The sequence below is a fragment of the Hirundo rustica genome, chromosome Z (assembly GCF_015227805.2).
Source record: "Hirundo rustica isolate bHirRus1 chromosome Z, bHirRus1.pri.v3, whole genome shotgun sequence".
NCBI lineage: Eukaryota > Metazoa > Chordata > Aves > Passeriformes > Hirundinidae > Hirundo > Hirundo rustica.
The window spans coordinates 52,595,480-52,613,372 of record NC_053488.1 but is presented as its reverse complement, the minus strand read 5'-3'; the positions used below and the strand labels follow the sequence as shown (position 1 = coordinate 52,613,372).

General features: G+C 33.8%; 1 protein-coding gene across 10 annotated transcripts in view; it reads left to right on the top strand.

Moving 5' to 3' along the window:
- The window catches only part of MEF2C (myocyte enhancer factor 2C), a 140,190-nt gene that overhangs the window by 67,750 nt on the left and 54,547 nt on the right, over positions 1-17,893 (top strand). For all 10 annotated transcript variants that reach the window (XM_040089318.1, XM_040089314.1, XM_040089315.1 and 7 more), the window contains one exon: positions 10,114-10,317. In XM_040089318.1, the coding sequence (XP_039945252.1) occupies positions 10,114-10,317 (204 nt within the window). The remainder of the gene's footprint in view (positions 1-10,113; positions 10,318-17,893) is intronic.

Here is a 17,893-nt window from a genome sequence, read left to right as displayed (position 1 = left end):
TTCTGCTTCTTTCTACTTTTCTCCTATTTCTACTAAAAAATTAAAGAAAAATTTTAAAGTATTTCTACTGACTTTATCTTGCAGTTAGTGCCCTAATTTAAAGCTTAATGAAGCAAATGAAAAAAATTTCATTGTTTCATTGGACTGTGGGATTAGGCTATTTAATTGTAGTAATATATGTGATTAAATACTGTATTTTTCATAACAGCTGATTGTTGTTTTAACCATTTATATGAAATGTACTCTTTCACAAACCTCACCGGTTCTTAAAATATTATGAGGTATTGCTGCTTGAGCATAGCAGCATCAGTTTATTTGTTGCACACTTCCAGTAATCTTAAAATATTACCTTGTTTGTATTCCTATATTGTCTTCTTATTTGATTGCACAAATATATACAATCAAATATATATACAATATATAAAATATATATTTGTGTGTGTATATATCTATATACACACACTATATATACTATATATATACACAATATTTAAAAATACTAAAGGTTGCAGCAGAAGAAAAATGGTTAAAAGTTTTTGATCAGTAAAGCTAAGACACCAGCTCAAGCACAGTTCCACAAAGCCTATTGGTAGCTCCATTTGCGGATGGAGATATTTGCTTTCTACCTCACCAAATAACATTTGCAAGAACAGCAGCAAGTTGTTTGACTAGAAAGTGCTTTATTGTTGCTTACATGCAAACACAGTGTGGTTTCCCAATACAAGGTATGTTAGATATGATATACCTGGATGGTGCATCCTCAGCTATTCTCAAGCACATAAATCCTTCATAAATCCTCCTGCTGTATGGCACATGCAAGAAAAAATATGTGGAACACATATCAAATGAGGAGTTATAGCAGGAGTTTTATTATTCTGTCTCCTCTCCCAGTACAACGGTAATCTATTTGGAAAGCAGAATATTTGCAAATGGGTTTCAGTTGTTACAAGGCCCAGGGAGCAAAATTCTTGTCCTTGCTTTTCCATCACTTTCCCAGCCTCCTCTTTGTCAGCCATTAAATGGTGTACTTGTTCTCTCTGTGAAATGGCTGTTTTCTTCCACACTACTATCTGCTATAGTAGAAACTCCCCTGTTCTTCAAAGTGCTTGTATGAGTGGATTGGGAAGGACAAAAATAGTGTTGATCTGTCTTCAAGATAATTTTTTCTGAGCAAGTCTAGTTGGTCGGATTTGTGTACTTTAGTGACCATACTGGCAATAAACATAAGTTTTTTAAATGATCCAGAGTCATATTTATGGCTACAAATCTCACAGAAATGTGTAATTTGAGGATACAATCTTGTGCTTTCCCAAAAATTATTTTAAGCTTTGACTTTTGGGGATAAAGGAAAACTACTGCAACTCAGTCATTAGAGGTCTAGTCCTTTACCCTGGACTGCTTAAGAGTTCTCACATTGACTTTAGTGAGTGCAGAATTCAGTATTTTAACTGGGAGGAGTCATTAATTTAATGTTGTTTCTTGTGGGCTGCAAGTTTGCTATATTTTTCTAGTCTTCATTGATACCTTGTAGTGCCAAAGATGGCAAGAATGTTTGACTCTATGGATGATCATGAATTTTCTTTGGTTGGAAAAGTTTCAGAGAAGACTATCTGAAAAATTTCCTTTCCCTGTTTTTTTGACACATATAGAAGGAGGATGAATAACTGCCAGGCCTAGATTAAATGTTCATGTATTTTGTGTAGTTTGGTTGCCACCTTAGTATTAAATGGAAATAAAAACTCTCAAGCAGACAATGTGACCAAATATTTTCTTTTTATTCTAGTGATAATTCTTGAATAATATAGTCTTCATAAAAGTGGAGTGAATCCCTGGTAATATTGTTCAGACTCAGCAAGGTTGTGCTAACCTTGTTGCCAACCAATTTGACCATTCAAATAGATTGTGACTGCTTACATGATATTAGTTGCACCATTAGCAGAATCAATAGCCAAAAATATTAGCATTGACATCCGATGCTAGAAGTTCCTGACTGCTCCAAATTCTTTCTGCAGAATTTCAATTGAGTAGAATGGAGAAGGATTCTGGTAACGTTTCTAGGCTGATTAAAAAAAGAAAAAGAGGGAGGTCACTTGGAAAAAATATGTGGACTTTATTTTCATGTGTTTTATTAATTGAAAGAAATAATTCAGCTACCTTTGCAATGGTCAACACATAAAGGAAAAATTGCATTCCTCTGTCTTAGAAAAGTTCTTGTATTTTTTCTGGTATCTTTATAAGTGTGAAATATTTTGTTAGTTTTTATGATAGCCTTTTGTGGTCTGCTTTAGATGGCTACCATCTGAAACTTTTTGCAGCTATTCGGACAGGGCTTTCCAAACCTAAAATAAATAGGTGTAATGGCATAAATTACATTGTTTTACTATTATACAAGGTACCTCACAAAATATCTCATTAAATCCATGGTCCATGAGCCAAATCCAGAGGTATATTGACCCAGGAATGAGGGTGTATTGACCCAATGATTTTCTGGTGTTAGGTCTGGAACACTCTATTTCATTTAATCCTCTTTTTTTTCCTAATTAGTATTACAAAATATGAAGCTTTACAGGGTGATGCACCATTTTTTGTCCCTATGATTTTCTTGCTCATTAGTTTTGCATTTTTTCCTGCTTCTGAAGAGTCACAATTATAACTGAGTTTGTCATATTTAATGATTTTGCACAGTGTTAATTTCTTTCAATTTCTAATGAGCTGCCGGGGCTAAACTATTATTAAATACTGTAGTAAGCATACACCTCAAAATTAAGGTGTTTAACATTGAGACACCCTTTTTAAAGCATCATATCTGTGTAAATCTGTAGGATATGACAGTAACAAACACTTGCTGTTCAACTTTTTCATGCCCAGGCTTTTTACCATTCTCTAATTTCAGAAAATCTGTAAAGCTATAAGGTGAGAATTAGTGAGTTATCAGCTCAATAGAGAACAAATCAAAGCAGATATTAAAGTGAGGTTATGGGGAAGGGGAAGAATATCCTGGAAGGAAATGACCATTTGCAGGAGAACCTAGATTTGTTCTACTGACTTTGATACATAATGCTGCTAGTTTCAAAATTAATTTCAGCCTCGTGTATCTATTTTTGTCTGTGTTTCAGCTCTATTTAAAAGGAAAGGGTAAGAGACAATTGTCTGAATCAGAAGCTTCCTTGTAGAAAGAGTGAAGAACCTTGAATAGTAATTCTAACCTGAGCACAAGATGGATAAAAAACATTTTTTCCACCTATTTACTTATATTTTCATTATTCCTTCATGGAGCATCTTCATTTTATCCAAGACATGAAATTTCCCTACATGCCCCCAGGCAAATATTTTCACATGAAAACTCCTTGACTACTCACCTAAGCAAATTTTTTGTTCAATTAATCTTTGTCTTAAACATCACACTTTTTATCTTTTGTATATTTTATTAATTGTTTATATTAAATTGCATACAGGTATATACTTGAAATATAGCATTAAAATTAGACATTGGCCTTGGTTTTTCAGAGGTAAAGTTAGGTTTCTGCAAGAAAAGAGCTGCACCCCAAATTTTCAAGACTCCTAATTTGTGGAGATATATACAATTCTAGCAACACTTTTCATGTTATTCCAGACTGCCTGAGAAGTAAAACTTTAACAGAGCTACTGAAATGTACCATGAATTTCTAGAATGCAATATTTAAAGTTAAATGTATTTGTATTACAAATTGATGTTCTGAGCATAATTTAGCGTGAATTATCATAAGGTAAATATTTAGGTCAAAATACTTTTAATTTGAAGTGTGAGCAAGAAGCCTAAGAGAGTGCAGTAATGAATGAGGCATCTGCCAACACATCAGAGCTGGAAAATAGTGCAGACACAGGCACAATCTTGCTGTCTTGCAAGGAATGGTTTAGAAAGCCCTGGGGGAGAAAGCTGGAGGTGGGAAGCAGAACTGAAGCCATTGTGGAGAGGAAGAAGTTACACTCTTCCTGTTATGACAGGAAATGCAGACAAATGTGCTTCCTGACCATTTGCTCAGCAGGGAATGAAATATTCTTTGACCTTTACCTTATGAACATTTTAGCAGTACAGAACTTATAAACATGTTTTTTACTTGTACCTCCCAAAACTGGTGATAGCGCACAAAAAAAAAAAAAAACCAGAAAAAAAACCACCAAAACAAACCATACCAAACCAAACCAAACCAAACAAAAAAAGAACTCAGCTTTTGTGTATATTGCATTAGCTACTGTGTTTTTGAGAATATCTTTTTTTGCCTAAAATTTATACGTATCTGTAGATCTGCCTATAAAGGACTTAATCTGATTCAACAAAAGGAAGTGAAGCATCTGAGATTAGTCTTCATTATTATTTCATTCCTGTTTGATCTTAGATCTTAATATGTTAAGTTAAAATGAGAAGCATATTGATACTGGCTGACCTCCTAATTTCTGAGGTTGCTGTATCATCTTTAATTAATATATCTTTCAATTTTATCCCTGTTTTCTTTTTTTACATAGAAAAAGCTTACAAGGTTGACCTTTATGACTTGGATTTGGGCAGATTGAATAGTACAACTACTTTAAGTATTTGATCTGTTATTTATGCACAAAGGTTCTAAAAATGTGGTGTAACATACAAAACCTTTTTTATGTGAGTTAATCATGAACATTTATTTATTATGGCTATAATTTTAGAGCGTCCTCTTAGAACTCCTCTTTATCTGGACTATTCAGCAAGTCATAGCTCAATATGCTTGGGGCTTTCTCAGACAATAGCTCATTTATCAGCATAAATCAGTGCTGTCTCATCCCTGTAAGTTATGCTGGAGAGTTATAAGAACATGGAAGCAGTCTGCTGAAAGTCTTTCATTTTATGTTTCATGCCCAACTATTGCATAAAGGAAGGTTTGTCTAGATCAAATTCTGCACTGATGCTGTTTGCCAGTCCCATTTGAGAGTTATTATAAAAACTGTTTCGGCCAGACTTCTTTGTATGATACCAGCTCTAAACAAAAATCAGAGGAAGGTAAGAGGGAAAAGGGAAGAGAGACTATGACAACAGTTTTTTTCCTTACCAATAGATGTTTGATGTTTCAACAGGATAGACTTAGGTGTCTGGCAGTGACATTTTAGTGGAGAGCCCCTCACTCTCTGGCAGAAGGTTTGCAATGTTTGAAGTTGGGTAGACAGCTCACATAGTACCTCCTATTTATCACATACATCATATCTAATGTGCTTACTCTAGTCCCTGTGTCAGAAATTTACACATTCCAGATGAAATAAAGACAAACAGACATTTCTTTTGACAATATGCTGCCATTATGAGACACTTCTGTATATCAGTGATCTCTCTTCTTCACCTGCTTATTGTCAGGAAGTATATTTGGGAAGCATTTTGTGAAAATTCTGTTTCTCTCATTTTCCTGTGTCAGCAGCTGTATATCTGTATAGTCAGAGTAGAAAGAAGTAAGGAGAGCACTGATATTCTGACACTGGCTGGAATGTATCACTTGAAACATCACAGGACTGCTACTTTGAAAACAAAGTGTTAGCACATAAGCTGTGCCTGTTAGTGACAAATGCAGTGAAGTTGTGGTTCAGCCTCTCATAGTTTGTGAGATTTCAGAAAAAATTGCTAGAAGGAGCCCAATAAAACTAAACTAAACTGAACTAAATGAATCCCAAACCAACTCCCACCAAAAGACACAATGATCACATGGAAAAAAAAAGATAGATAATGTATTCTGAGGGCTGTATTCATTAAATGAGTATAATTATGGATACCTGTGGTTTTTTCACTCATAAATTAAGGCCTAAAAGAAGTATAATTTTTTTGTTTCAAATTTACTTAAAGAAAGACTATTTCCAGTTGCTAGCATCCCTACTTACAAACCCAAACAGCTAAATTAAAATTCTGGCGGATAAGAGAATTTGTAATTGCAACCAAGTAACTAATTTATATAGCTTAAGTAAGTTTAACTTAATAGACATTAGACAAGAAAGTCTTCTCTGGACCAAATTGCCCTACAAATTGAGCATATCAGTGTGTGACATGCACACTCGATTCAGAGTGTTTACAGCTTCACTTGCAGATATAGACTAGGCCATTTTAAACCTGTTTCCATGGAACTGAAGAAGACCCAGAGTTGGAGCTGAAAATCACCCTTTTAACAATTCTATTTTTTTCAATGCCTTTCTTTTAGCATGTTTCACCTTTAGTTAGAACTTCATCCAAAATACATAAAAAGCTCACCTTGATTTATATCAAGGAAATTGAAAGTTGACTACTTCACCGTAAGTATTTTATAATCAAGTAACATCTTTATTAGCTCACACCATATAAGGTCATCAGCATTAATGCTTATTCCTGTATGAAAATGCTTCAGACTTTAGTAACCTGCCTTCTTGGTATCACCATTCTTATTAAGAGGACTATTATATTTAAAATTAATAAATAAAAAATAAATAAGTAGAATAACTATAGTTCTAAGACAAATATAAAAGACTAGTGGGTTTTGAGTTAATACAAAGGGATAGAATTGGTTATTTTTGATAGCATTCAGAAATAATTTTGGTGATGTCCTCACCTGTTCTTTTTGCAATATATATAAAACAATGCATTCAAGCATCTCATACAAGTATTTAGAAATTTTATCATTGTTGAAAACCTTGTGTTTTGTATACACATGCTTTAAAAAGTTTTAAAGACCATTGAATATTGGTCCTGTCATTATAAAATATTGTGTCTCAAAAGGACTTCCTAAATTTCTTATCCTTTTCCTAAAGAGAAGTAGATCTATTAACTGAAAAACCTGAAAATTAGAAGTGAATAAGATAGTGGGGATAATTAAGCATAAGTTGACTAATATTGTCAGGAAATAACATGTAGTGATTTGATTCTTGCTGCTGAAAAAAATTAAATTTTACACATATATCAAAGTCTATGCATTTTGGGGGGGTGTGTTATTTGAAATATGTTGATGAATTTTCTCACTGTATGTAGGTTTTCCTTCAGTGTCACTAGTGTTTTTTATGTCAAATGGCAAAGTGATGTTGTCAGGTGTTATATGACACTACCAAGACTGAGTACTTTGGACACAAATTATAAGACTACGTGAACACATGAATTTTTTTGGTGATGTAGCTACAGTTTGTGTTCATGACAATGTGACTGTCTTGCTCATTCTCAGCACTAAGTCAGCCAGTTCGAGCGTAATCAGAGCTTTTTCAGTGTAGGTTCCACACTTCCAACTAGACAAAAGAACAGAGGTTTTAAATAATATATGCAATTTTTACCACTCAACAAAACTTGTTCAATACAAGAATATTATCTGCTACCTTAGAGAATATTTATTAGATTTTTTAACTTTAGTATTTTTAGTGTCGATGAGAATGGTTAACATAGCAAATGTTGAATAAATTGAACAAATAAAGTTAAACAATAAACATTCTGTTTACTTATAGTGGTCACAAAAGTATTTTAGCATATGGCATATTCATCTTCCTTATGTAGCCACATAGAAGAATGTATGCAAAAAGGTAATTTTGTTTTTTAAATTACTTGAAGAGTATTCGTAATTTTTTCTGAAGTTACTGACATGACATTTCCCTATATGTTCGAAAAGCTTCCTATTATAGACTGTTATAAAAGCATAATAAATTTACATTTATGTATATGGATTATGTATGTGTAAAGATAAACCACTATGAATGACATATTCAAAAACTAAAATTCCAAATCACAAGTAGTGAAACAATAGCAGATAAAATTGCCTTTAATTTATTTATTATCAATTACAGGAAGCATCTGGTCAATTTACAAAATATTAAAAATATCAAGAAATCAAATTTAAAGTAATTAAGATTATATATTAAAGAAAGAGAAAATGAAGATCTAGATTACTTCTTTTTCTGGTTTGTGAGTTTTTTTCACTATCCATAAAAAGTAACTCTAACCATTATCATTCTGGTGATAAGTATTACGAGTTAATTATGTGCTGTGCACCACAGCTGGGTGGCTTTTCAAAATATTAAGGAGTTTTACCTAACAGTAAACACAAAAATAGTTTAAAAATATTTTTGTGCTGGGGTCAGATGGTAAAAAGTATGCTAAATGCAGAAATACTCCACCTATAGCACTGTGGTCAAAAAGTTGATTGTCAGGCATTTAGATGCAGAAAAGGCATAGATGCAGAAAAATGTGTTGAATTAGTACATTTTATTTTCTGTATAATTAATTATTTCTAAAACAAGCTTATATATATTATATATATATCCACATAAATATATACGTGTGTATCTTTCAACCATTTCATTGCATTTTTCTGTAATCAGAGAAACCTCTAAAGAACTGTTTTGAAGACAAATATTTTACCATCATCAATCATCATCATTATTATTGTTGTTGTTATTATTATTATTTAGAATTTGAGTGTTTGTTACCTAGCTCGTTATTTTTTCCAAATATCAAAAGCCATGATAAACAAATTTAGAAAGAACTGTCAATTATGCATGATTGAGACCAGTTCTGTAGAAAGTGGGGGGGGGGGGGGGGGGGGGGGGGGGGGAGGGGGAAGTATTTAATGGCAATCCAATTTTTCTTAACAGTATGTTGACAGAGGCTAAAATGATTGAAATAAAAGGAATAACATTCAGTTTGCATTTGGGGGAATAAGTGTTCAAAGCATGGGCAATATATATACATATTTGGCTATACCCAAAGCCTCATCTTTCTGAGAGGGTCTAACAAATATGGATTAGCAATACTTACAAAGTCACGTTTTCCTTGGCCTGACATGTTGGGATTTTAAGGTAGTCTGGGGTTGCACTTAGCATTAACTTGCGTTAGAAGTGTAACAAGTTGAAACAGCAACCGCATGAGTCACAGACAGACAAATCTTCTTGCCTCAGCATTAATGTGCAGAGGTGACACTGCTTATGGTTATATAAGGGATGGAAGCAACAAATGTTGAATCAGGCAGACCAATAAACTTGCTTGTGTGCCTCTCCTTGACATACCAAGTACCTTGACCATGTGTTAAAACTGATTAATTATAGGTTAGCAAAATCATTTTTGTCTTAAAAATTCCTATTAATGAAAATTATTTAACAGAAATTGCACATATGAAAAAAGAGAGGGGAAAAATTCAACCATACAATTAGCTTAAACAGCTCTTAAGTAGTTTCTTATTTCAAGTCACGTATTTTACAGGAACTTGTAAGCTATTGAAAAAAAAAAAATTGTTTGATGTGCAGGTCTTTCATTGTCAAAACAGTCCCTGTGCAAAATTATGGTTTTGTAGAGAATAATTATAATTTTCATACTGCCTGAATTTTGCATTATGTAGGGGCATTAGCTGGCCTACTGAGAACTTGCAAGCACATCCGTATTTCTTTCCTATATAACATGACCTAAAGCCCTTTGTACTAAAAATGCCAGTTTATATTCCTAAGCATATTGCTTGAAATGAAATAAAATAAAATATGCGTGTTCAGAAAAGACTTCGTTTCAAAGGCTGCTGGCCAGCTATTTTCTTTCATGCTTTATAATTCTTATTTCTAACGAGTGTGATTTTTAACTAGATACTTCTTCAAAAGTATAATGTCTTTATATGAACAATGTCTCTCTTTTGCACTGCTTAAATGGTTATGAAATAATTTCTTTGCCTCAAAACTAGCAGTAGTTGGGGGTCTGGAAATCAAAGTCAATTGCTATCAGAATAAAAAAAAATCAGAATTGACTGCACTTGTTCAAAGTATTTACAGCTGCTAATCTGAGGTGCATTTTGTAAATGTTGGCAGGAAAGATGTATGCTGTCCAAAGCATATCTGAATTTTTAAATTAAAGTTGCAGTATTAACATATAATACCACTAAATAAAAATCCCCCATGGTCCTTACCTGTATCTCAAGTTTCACGCAGTGATAATTAGGTATTTCTCCCTTATGTAATACGTACAACATACATATATATATATTCTATTTTGGAACTGTATTTTATTCACTTGTTTTCTGAGGATGTTCAGTTCAAAGAAAAAGCAGTCACACGTTATAGTTCAGGAAAAAAGGAGACTGCAGAGAGCAACTTGTGGGTTTCTGATGGACCTTTTTTGCTTTTTTTTTTTTCCAGGTGACTTTTACAAAGAGGAAATTTGGGTTAATGAAGAAGGCTTATGAGCTTAGTGTTCTGTGTGACTGTGAGATTGCTCTAATCATCTTCAACAGCACCAACAAACTGTTCCAGTATGCCAGCACGGATATGGACAAAGTGTTGCTGAAATATACCGAGTATAATGAGCCACATGAGAGCCGAACGAATTCAGATATTGTTGAGGTAAGACTTCATGTTTTGCTCTGAGATGGAGGTGCCTCAAGTAGATTATACCTTCAAGTGACATAGCAGCAGGAAAGCAGAACACAACAGTGCTGTATTGTCTTGAGCACTGGAGGTGATGAAGCCAAAGCTGCAGGAAATCCACATCTTTTGTGAGCAGTTTTACCCCTCTGAGTCTTGCAGAAACTTCTGCAAATGTATTTCTGGCTCCTTATTGTCCAGGTTTCTGTGCTGCTTTGTCACTTTGACCCGTTAATCCTCTCCATGCCTTGACCATTACCTACCAGCTGAATCTCCTGCTTGTCTCCTAGTCTATTCCAGGGCCAGGCTTTCTAAAAACACATTGCATACTTTGTCTCCACGATCCAAAAGTTATAATATTGTCTGTCCAGAATACATTGCAAAAGATGTGGAAGAAGATTTAGAACCATTTGTTGGTGGAATTTGACTGAATTTTTTTTTATTAATTTTTTCATTTACAATCTGCACAGTAAAAATATAGCTGCTACTCACACAGCATATTGTTACCATAATATAATAGTGACAGTATCAAAGCAATTGTGTCAGAATGCTAGAAACACTGTTTAATTTTTTTATTATTATTATAAGGAGCAATTTTTATTTACATTTACTGAAAATTATTTATTTAAATATAATATTTTAAAATGTAAGCTTCTAATGTTTGCAGAAAAGTCAGTTTACTTTGCAATCACATTTGGATTCAAGCTATGCAAAATACATAAGGTCTTCAGTGATTTTATTGTTATTAACAAAGCACTCAAATCTTAGATATCTAAAAAATTGATTATGTGACCTAAACAACTTCTGTTTTTAAAGCCCATGACTGATCTAATGGTATCAATTTAAAAAGTACTGGAAGGATTAAGGGTCAGTGAAAATTTACTCCTGAATATATTGTTGTGTATACTCAGTTTACTCCAGATCTTTATAAAGTTAGTTTCAGATTTTTGAAGGATCTGGATGTTGTCTGAAATGAAACTTTGATGCTTTTGAAATCTTCACCAGGATTAGTCATGTGTTTGAGACTAGCAATGTAGGCTAGTGAGTTACTTATATATAAAATATTGAAAAGGATAAAAAATTCTGCATAATTAAAATTGTTAAATTTGTTACAAAGAGTCACAGTCACACCACCTTAGATGGGCAAAAACTGCATACAGGAATATATATCATTTCTCTATCTTTATCTGTCTATCCTTATGTCAGTATCTAGGAAATTGCTGTTTTGCTTCCCTCCTTACTTCCCCTAGATTCTCTCCCCCATTAGAAGAGGCTGAGATTCTGACAGCAGAAAAAAAAATTTAAATTAGTTAAGAGGAGGAAAGTGCATAATTTCTTCCTCCTCTCCATCATCTCTTTTCCTCTCTTTCTTCAAATCTTTTGTAACGACATGAAATCTTTCCTGCTGCCTAGATCTGGGAAGCCATTCCTGTCCAAAAGAATTCAAATTCTATGCCCAAAATAAAGTCCTGTCCTCTTTTAGTGGCAAAAAGCCAGAATATTCTTAGCAGAAGAGTTTCCTGTGATAGCTTTACTCTTCCTGCAGGTTTTTGTGTGGAAATAGGTGGAAATCCAGTTAGGGATTTATTACTTGCTTTACAATGAATGGATACTTTTTATCATGAGGACTCTGGTTTTCCAAGGAACTTAAATGAAAACTTAAATTTCAAATAATAATAATGTTGAAATTTTCAGAAGGAGAACTCACTGCACCAACAAAATCTTTTCCTGCATAAGCAGTGGGCCAATTTTGATAGGCTGATCAGCAGTTTTGCATGCAGATGTGTAATTTTCTGTCTATACCCAAAGTTTGGTGGGCAACTCTTTCCACTTTTCTAGAAGGAACAAAATGAAAGTGGGTAATTGAAATAAATGTTATTTAAAGGGATTAAGTAGACATAAAAGGCCAAATGAAGTGAACCTTCTATCAGATCTGAGTTTGATTTTCTGTTCCATTTTTCTATGTTCTGCCTGTAACATAAAATACTTAAATCATACATAATCAACTGGTACAGTTTCAGAATCCAAGGAGGCCTTTCCAATATGTAGGTTTTGAACAAGAATTCCATATTATCATGTTTTTAATGGATAATGAACATCACAGTTATAAGTACAGTAGAGAATAGGGCCAATGAAAATATGTTAAACGGCTTGACTCTGAGTGTAGTTTGGTAATTTTTTTGGTATAGGCTATAAATCTGCCACACATTTAAATATTTTAATTGATCAGTTAAACTGACTGCATTACACATATTTTCCTTGTAAGGAGTCCATCTTCTTTTCCCTTTTAGACAGCTAAATTTCACACTTAAGTTTTTTTCATCTTCTTCTTCCAGAGCAATCAACAGCAGCTGAGAATAAGACAGTATTATTAAACCTAAGCATTTTCAACCAAATGCTTAATTCAATAACTCAATTTCAGCATAAGAAAAGGGCATAGCTTTGCTCATAGATTTCTGCCCAGTATTCGAGAAAGAAAAATTTTTAAGCAAAAAAAAAAAATTTAACCTATGAAAATTTGAAATATAAGCGTCAACCTTATAAAGGTCTTTAATGTAGAATCCAATTTCTGTTCACATTCAGAATAATATTAACCATTTAGTTATTTTTAAGTTGTGGTAGATCTGTGTTATCAGTCATTAACATGATGTAACTTATTTGAACTGTCTATATTCAAAGAAAATTAAAGAGCAGCTCTCTAATACGTAGTTAATTACTTTTAAGATAAACCACTGCTGTTGAAATAGAAACAATACGTAACTTTTCATGTAGATCTGGCTAAAGCTGTTAATTTTGTTAAACAAATGTTTCCAGTGTAATTACTGGGATTAATTATATTTAGCATTTCTGAAAAAGTGAATCTTCAGGCCATAACTTGTTACTTAAAGTATCAGAAGAAAACAAGGTCATAAATCTAACAAACATCACACTGTTTTTTAATGGAAAATTGGTTCCACCCAAGTTAGAGGTATATGATACCAATAAATCTATCGTGATAGCAAATGGAATGCTAATAGTTAGAGAATTGTAAAGGCCGGTTACTGCTGTTCTTCAGCTTTTCTGGTTATTGATTTCAACAAATAGCTCTTACTTTCTTTACATATGTAGAAATTTTATTTTCATGTAATAAATGTAACTGAGCTGATGTTTCCAGTTGCTTCATCAAAACAGAGTTGATTAACATGCTGTTTGATATATCTGAGTTTTTCAGGTCACAAAAATTGTCTGGCAGGTGAATGTGTTTCAGTTAAGACCCAGCAGATATACTTAAAACATACACGAGTAAATAAAAGTCAATGTGTACGCATGAAGGAAAAAAAATATATGCATTCTACTCTCACTAACTCTCTCCATTTCAAGCAACAGTGACAATTACTGTGAGTCTTACCAAAATCTGCATGGAGATATGCCTTAATTCTGGGAAACAAACAAACCAAACAAAAAAAGCCAACAAAACAAAACCAACCAAAACAAGTACATTCTGAAACTTCTGTTTAGCATTAACTGGATTCTTAAATTTAAAGCTGTTATGTCCTCACCTAGCAAACTACTCATACCACAGTCATTCATTCAATTTTCCTTCAGTTAAAAAGTGAGCATTATTTGCTGGATTTAGTAATTTCTTTTAAGGAACAGCAGAAGCTCTGGTGAGTTCATTAAACACAGAGGAGAAATATAACATTTCATCTTTATACTTGCCTCCAAGTGTGTACGTAAATTCCAACAATAATATATACAGCATAATTGTATATGGCTAACCAATAACTTGTTTTGGCAATAAGGAAATGGGGAAGAAAAAATGTCAGCAGTTTACAACAGTCAAGTACATGCATTAGGCATTCTTTGAATTTCTTAATAAGGAAGCCAGATCCTTTCCTTGTTTCTATAAAACAGAATTGGATGTAACACAACTTAGTTTAGTGATATCCCACTGTTAATCTTGTGATTAACAAGAATCCAGTTTTGAAACACTGTAAGCTCACTACTTAGGAGCTCAGGAAGGACCTCAGCATTAGCTTGAAGGAGACAGATTTCAAAGCAGGAATATGGGTAAATATTTTGCTGCAAATATAATTAAAAGTCTAACGATGCTACAGAAATCTGCTGTGATTCTTCAGCTAAGCCATCAAGCCTTTGCTGATTTAAGGTGAAACTTCCAGTCTGTTTTTTCTCTCACTGTCCCTTTTTCCTTCTCATTTATTTCATGTCAAAGCATCAGCTACTGTCTCAGCTTTAGAAGACCTCTAGTGAATTTTCACTTACTCCTGGTTTTAATTCAGTTTCTGGTATACTGAGTTTAATGTGCTGGGCCTTGGTCTGTGTGCACATAAATAATTCCTCCACAAATCTCTCACTACTTTATCTTTCAGCTCTTTTTAAACCCACAGTCCATCACTTTCTTTGACCCTGCTGCTATTATTGTCCCTCTTTCTCTAGCTGACTTCTCTTCATCTGCTGATTCAGTGGTCATTACCTTTAGTTCAAGTTCTCCTACTAGGTCAGCCCTTTCAAATTCATTCCATTAAACATATCTTCCATTTTCAGGCAAACATTCATCCATCTCCTCAGTTCGCCTTTACCATACCAATAATCACTAGTAGGAAAAAAAAGCAAAACACAGACTTCATTCATCTTTCTCGTTGCTAACTGAGGTTCTAGATCATGAATGCTAATCATCCAGCAAATATCTTAATTTTGCAAAGTTCACTGGATAAAACCACTAATTTGTACACATTTGTCTGATCTTTGCAAGACTCCATTACTTTACCAAAAATTCTCCCATGAGCTCAGTGTATTTTCTAAAATTTCTCTCTTATTACCTGTTTTTTGATCTTTTTCTTGTACATGTCTTCAGTTTCTCCTTTATCTCTCTCTCTCTCTCTCTCTCTCTCTCTCTCTCTCTCTTTTTTTTTTAATCAAATATTAGAAGGATTTCATGGCCCTCAACAAGGGTTTTTACATATAGGAAGATATCAGCTGTTGCAATATACTGTCATACTCTTCTGCTTCAATAAAACCTTAACCTTATCTGTTTCTCATCTATACTTTGTCTTACTCTGTTAGGGATTGATTTCCCATTACACTTGGTGGTCCTGCATCCTCTTTTGCCTTCTCTTTCTCATGGAAATTGGGGAAATCTGGAAATTTTTAATTGAGTGAACTCTTGCTTTTAGAGATAACAAAGACTTCATTAAGAATTAATCTGAAGTATTTGAGGAGATAAATTATTTAGGGACATTGTGATGGGGTTGCAGGTTTCCCTGGGAAAAACAAAACAACAAAAAAAATAGCTCTAATTTGCAATAATATGTCACATTTTAAAATAATTTACACATTATAGATACTTTTTCATGGATATTGAGCATCTAGCATTGTCCTTTTAATTTGTTTTGCATAGGATAATATATGTTCATTCTCTAGCAACTGCTGGTGAATTGACCTTTTTCAGAGTATTTTCCCATTTCCAGTGGACTTCTGGATCTGGTGAGGGAGAGCAGTCAGAACATAGCAAAAGAAATGTGTGCCATTTGCAGTTGCATTTTCCCCTAAGAGGAAGCATTGAGGTTCTGAACATGTGAAATTCTCTCCGCAGATTGCTCATTCTTTGTGTTTTACAGCACACAGAGGAATCTTCATAGACCTTAACATTAAGATAGCAAGAAACAAAGTAATACCAAGCCCAACAGGGTGGTGGAATTCAGAATTTTTTAATGGTTTTTCTGGTTAAAAAACCCCCACTGTTACTCTGAAAAAAAAAATGTGTCTAATGAAGACATGCAATTAGTGATAGCAATTAAATCTTCCACGGATTTGCAGAAAAGCTAGTTTGAACTGAAAATCCAGGTTTTTTTACTATGGCTAGCCATGACATACTAATTGGAATACCTTTAAAACTCCTTGAGGGACATGAGAGTTAGAGCTTATACAGCTTTAGCACAGTAGAAGGTAGAAGTTCACGAGAATGGCACTCAGGTGGCCATGGGCAGTATTTGTGCCAGAGAGGAATGCCATGGTCCTGTTTTGCTCATGGACTTACCACACATTATCCCATAAATCCTTACAGATGTGCTGTGGGTACTATTGCACATTAGGGTTAGTCACTTGATGTGGAAGTTCTGAATGAGGTAAAGAGAAAAGAAATTTTCCTCTGTCAATTATTTCTAAAGGTCAGAGAGCTAATGACTAGCTAGGAGGTTAATTAGATTCTGAAAGCCTCTTCATATCAATTAAAACTCTTATCTGTATATTTGTAGTAAATAAGCCCATACAACTCTCTAAGAGTTCTCTTTTTAGGAAAAGTAAGGCAACTGTTGTAGCTCGTTTAATGTGATAAGTGTATTTTCTTCTCTTGTCATCATAACATAATATTGCATATAAACAAGCTGTGAAATACTCATCAAGTCAGCTCTTGATCTGCTGAAATCAGAGGATTTCTTTCAGCTACCATGGGCTGAAGATCTAGGACATTACGGAAAGTAAGCCTGTATGTAAGAAAGGTTATTCAGGGTGATCTAAAGACAGTACAGTGTATTGGATACTGCCCTGGACTAGGACTCATGAGACTTGGATTTTATTAATAGCTTTGCCAAATACTGTTTTGTGACCTTGGATAAGTCACATTTCCTCTTAATGCCTCGGTTTCACTATCTGTGAAATGGGGATAGCATTATTGATTTCCTTTGTAAGTTGGTTGAAGACCAGTTGCTCAAAAAAACAGCTAGTGTTACTAGTTTCGCAGGACAGATATTTGGAAAGAGTCAACTGGCCAAAAAATTTTCCTTGGATGATGATTCAGGCTTTTTAAATGCCTTTGTCTTTTTTCATTTTTAGAAAATATAAGCCAAACCATTACTGCCAACATAATGTATGACAAAACCATAGGACTGAGTTCAAGATCTTCAGCATTTTTCCTTTGGCCTTTGTTTGCCAACTGAATACTGAGCCTTTGAAAAATGTCTTTGTAAATTAATGAGTTTTTTCTGTGTTTTTTCTAACCATGACTGGTTTAAAAAATCTCAGAGGGAAAAATATCTTGGTTTCAAGAGTACCACAAGTCTGTCCATTTTATCAGTCTTGATTTAATTTTTTAAGTAATTGCTTTAGAAATACAACTTTTCCAAACAAAAGCTGACATTCTTACCTAATCTTATTATTCCATCAATATGAATTTGATGTAAACAATAGCTATTACAAGACTACAAGAAAAACTTCAAAGCTGGAAAAATGTATATGGCAATTCTACTCTATCTAAAGTAGTCCCCCAGTTGAACCGCTGTTCTAGTCAGTGAGAGTATCAAAAGCAGTCCTTCTACTGCACTCATTAGATAGCAATTTATTCCCTTCCTCCCACTTATCCTCATGAGATTTTTGACTCTTTATCTTCCCAGGCTATTTTCAAGCTCTCCTTGATAATTCTGCATTTCCTTGTTATTCTGCATTTAATAAGTCAGAGACTTTAGTTGCTATGCAATCTAGAAGAAAAGTAGAGGGCTTCTTAAATTTCAAATTAATTCAGTATGTGAAAAAAATGCAGCCAAGGGAAAGTTGCACTTTT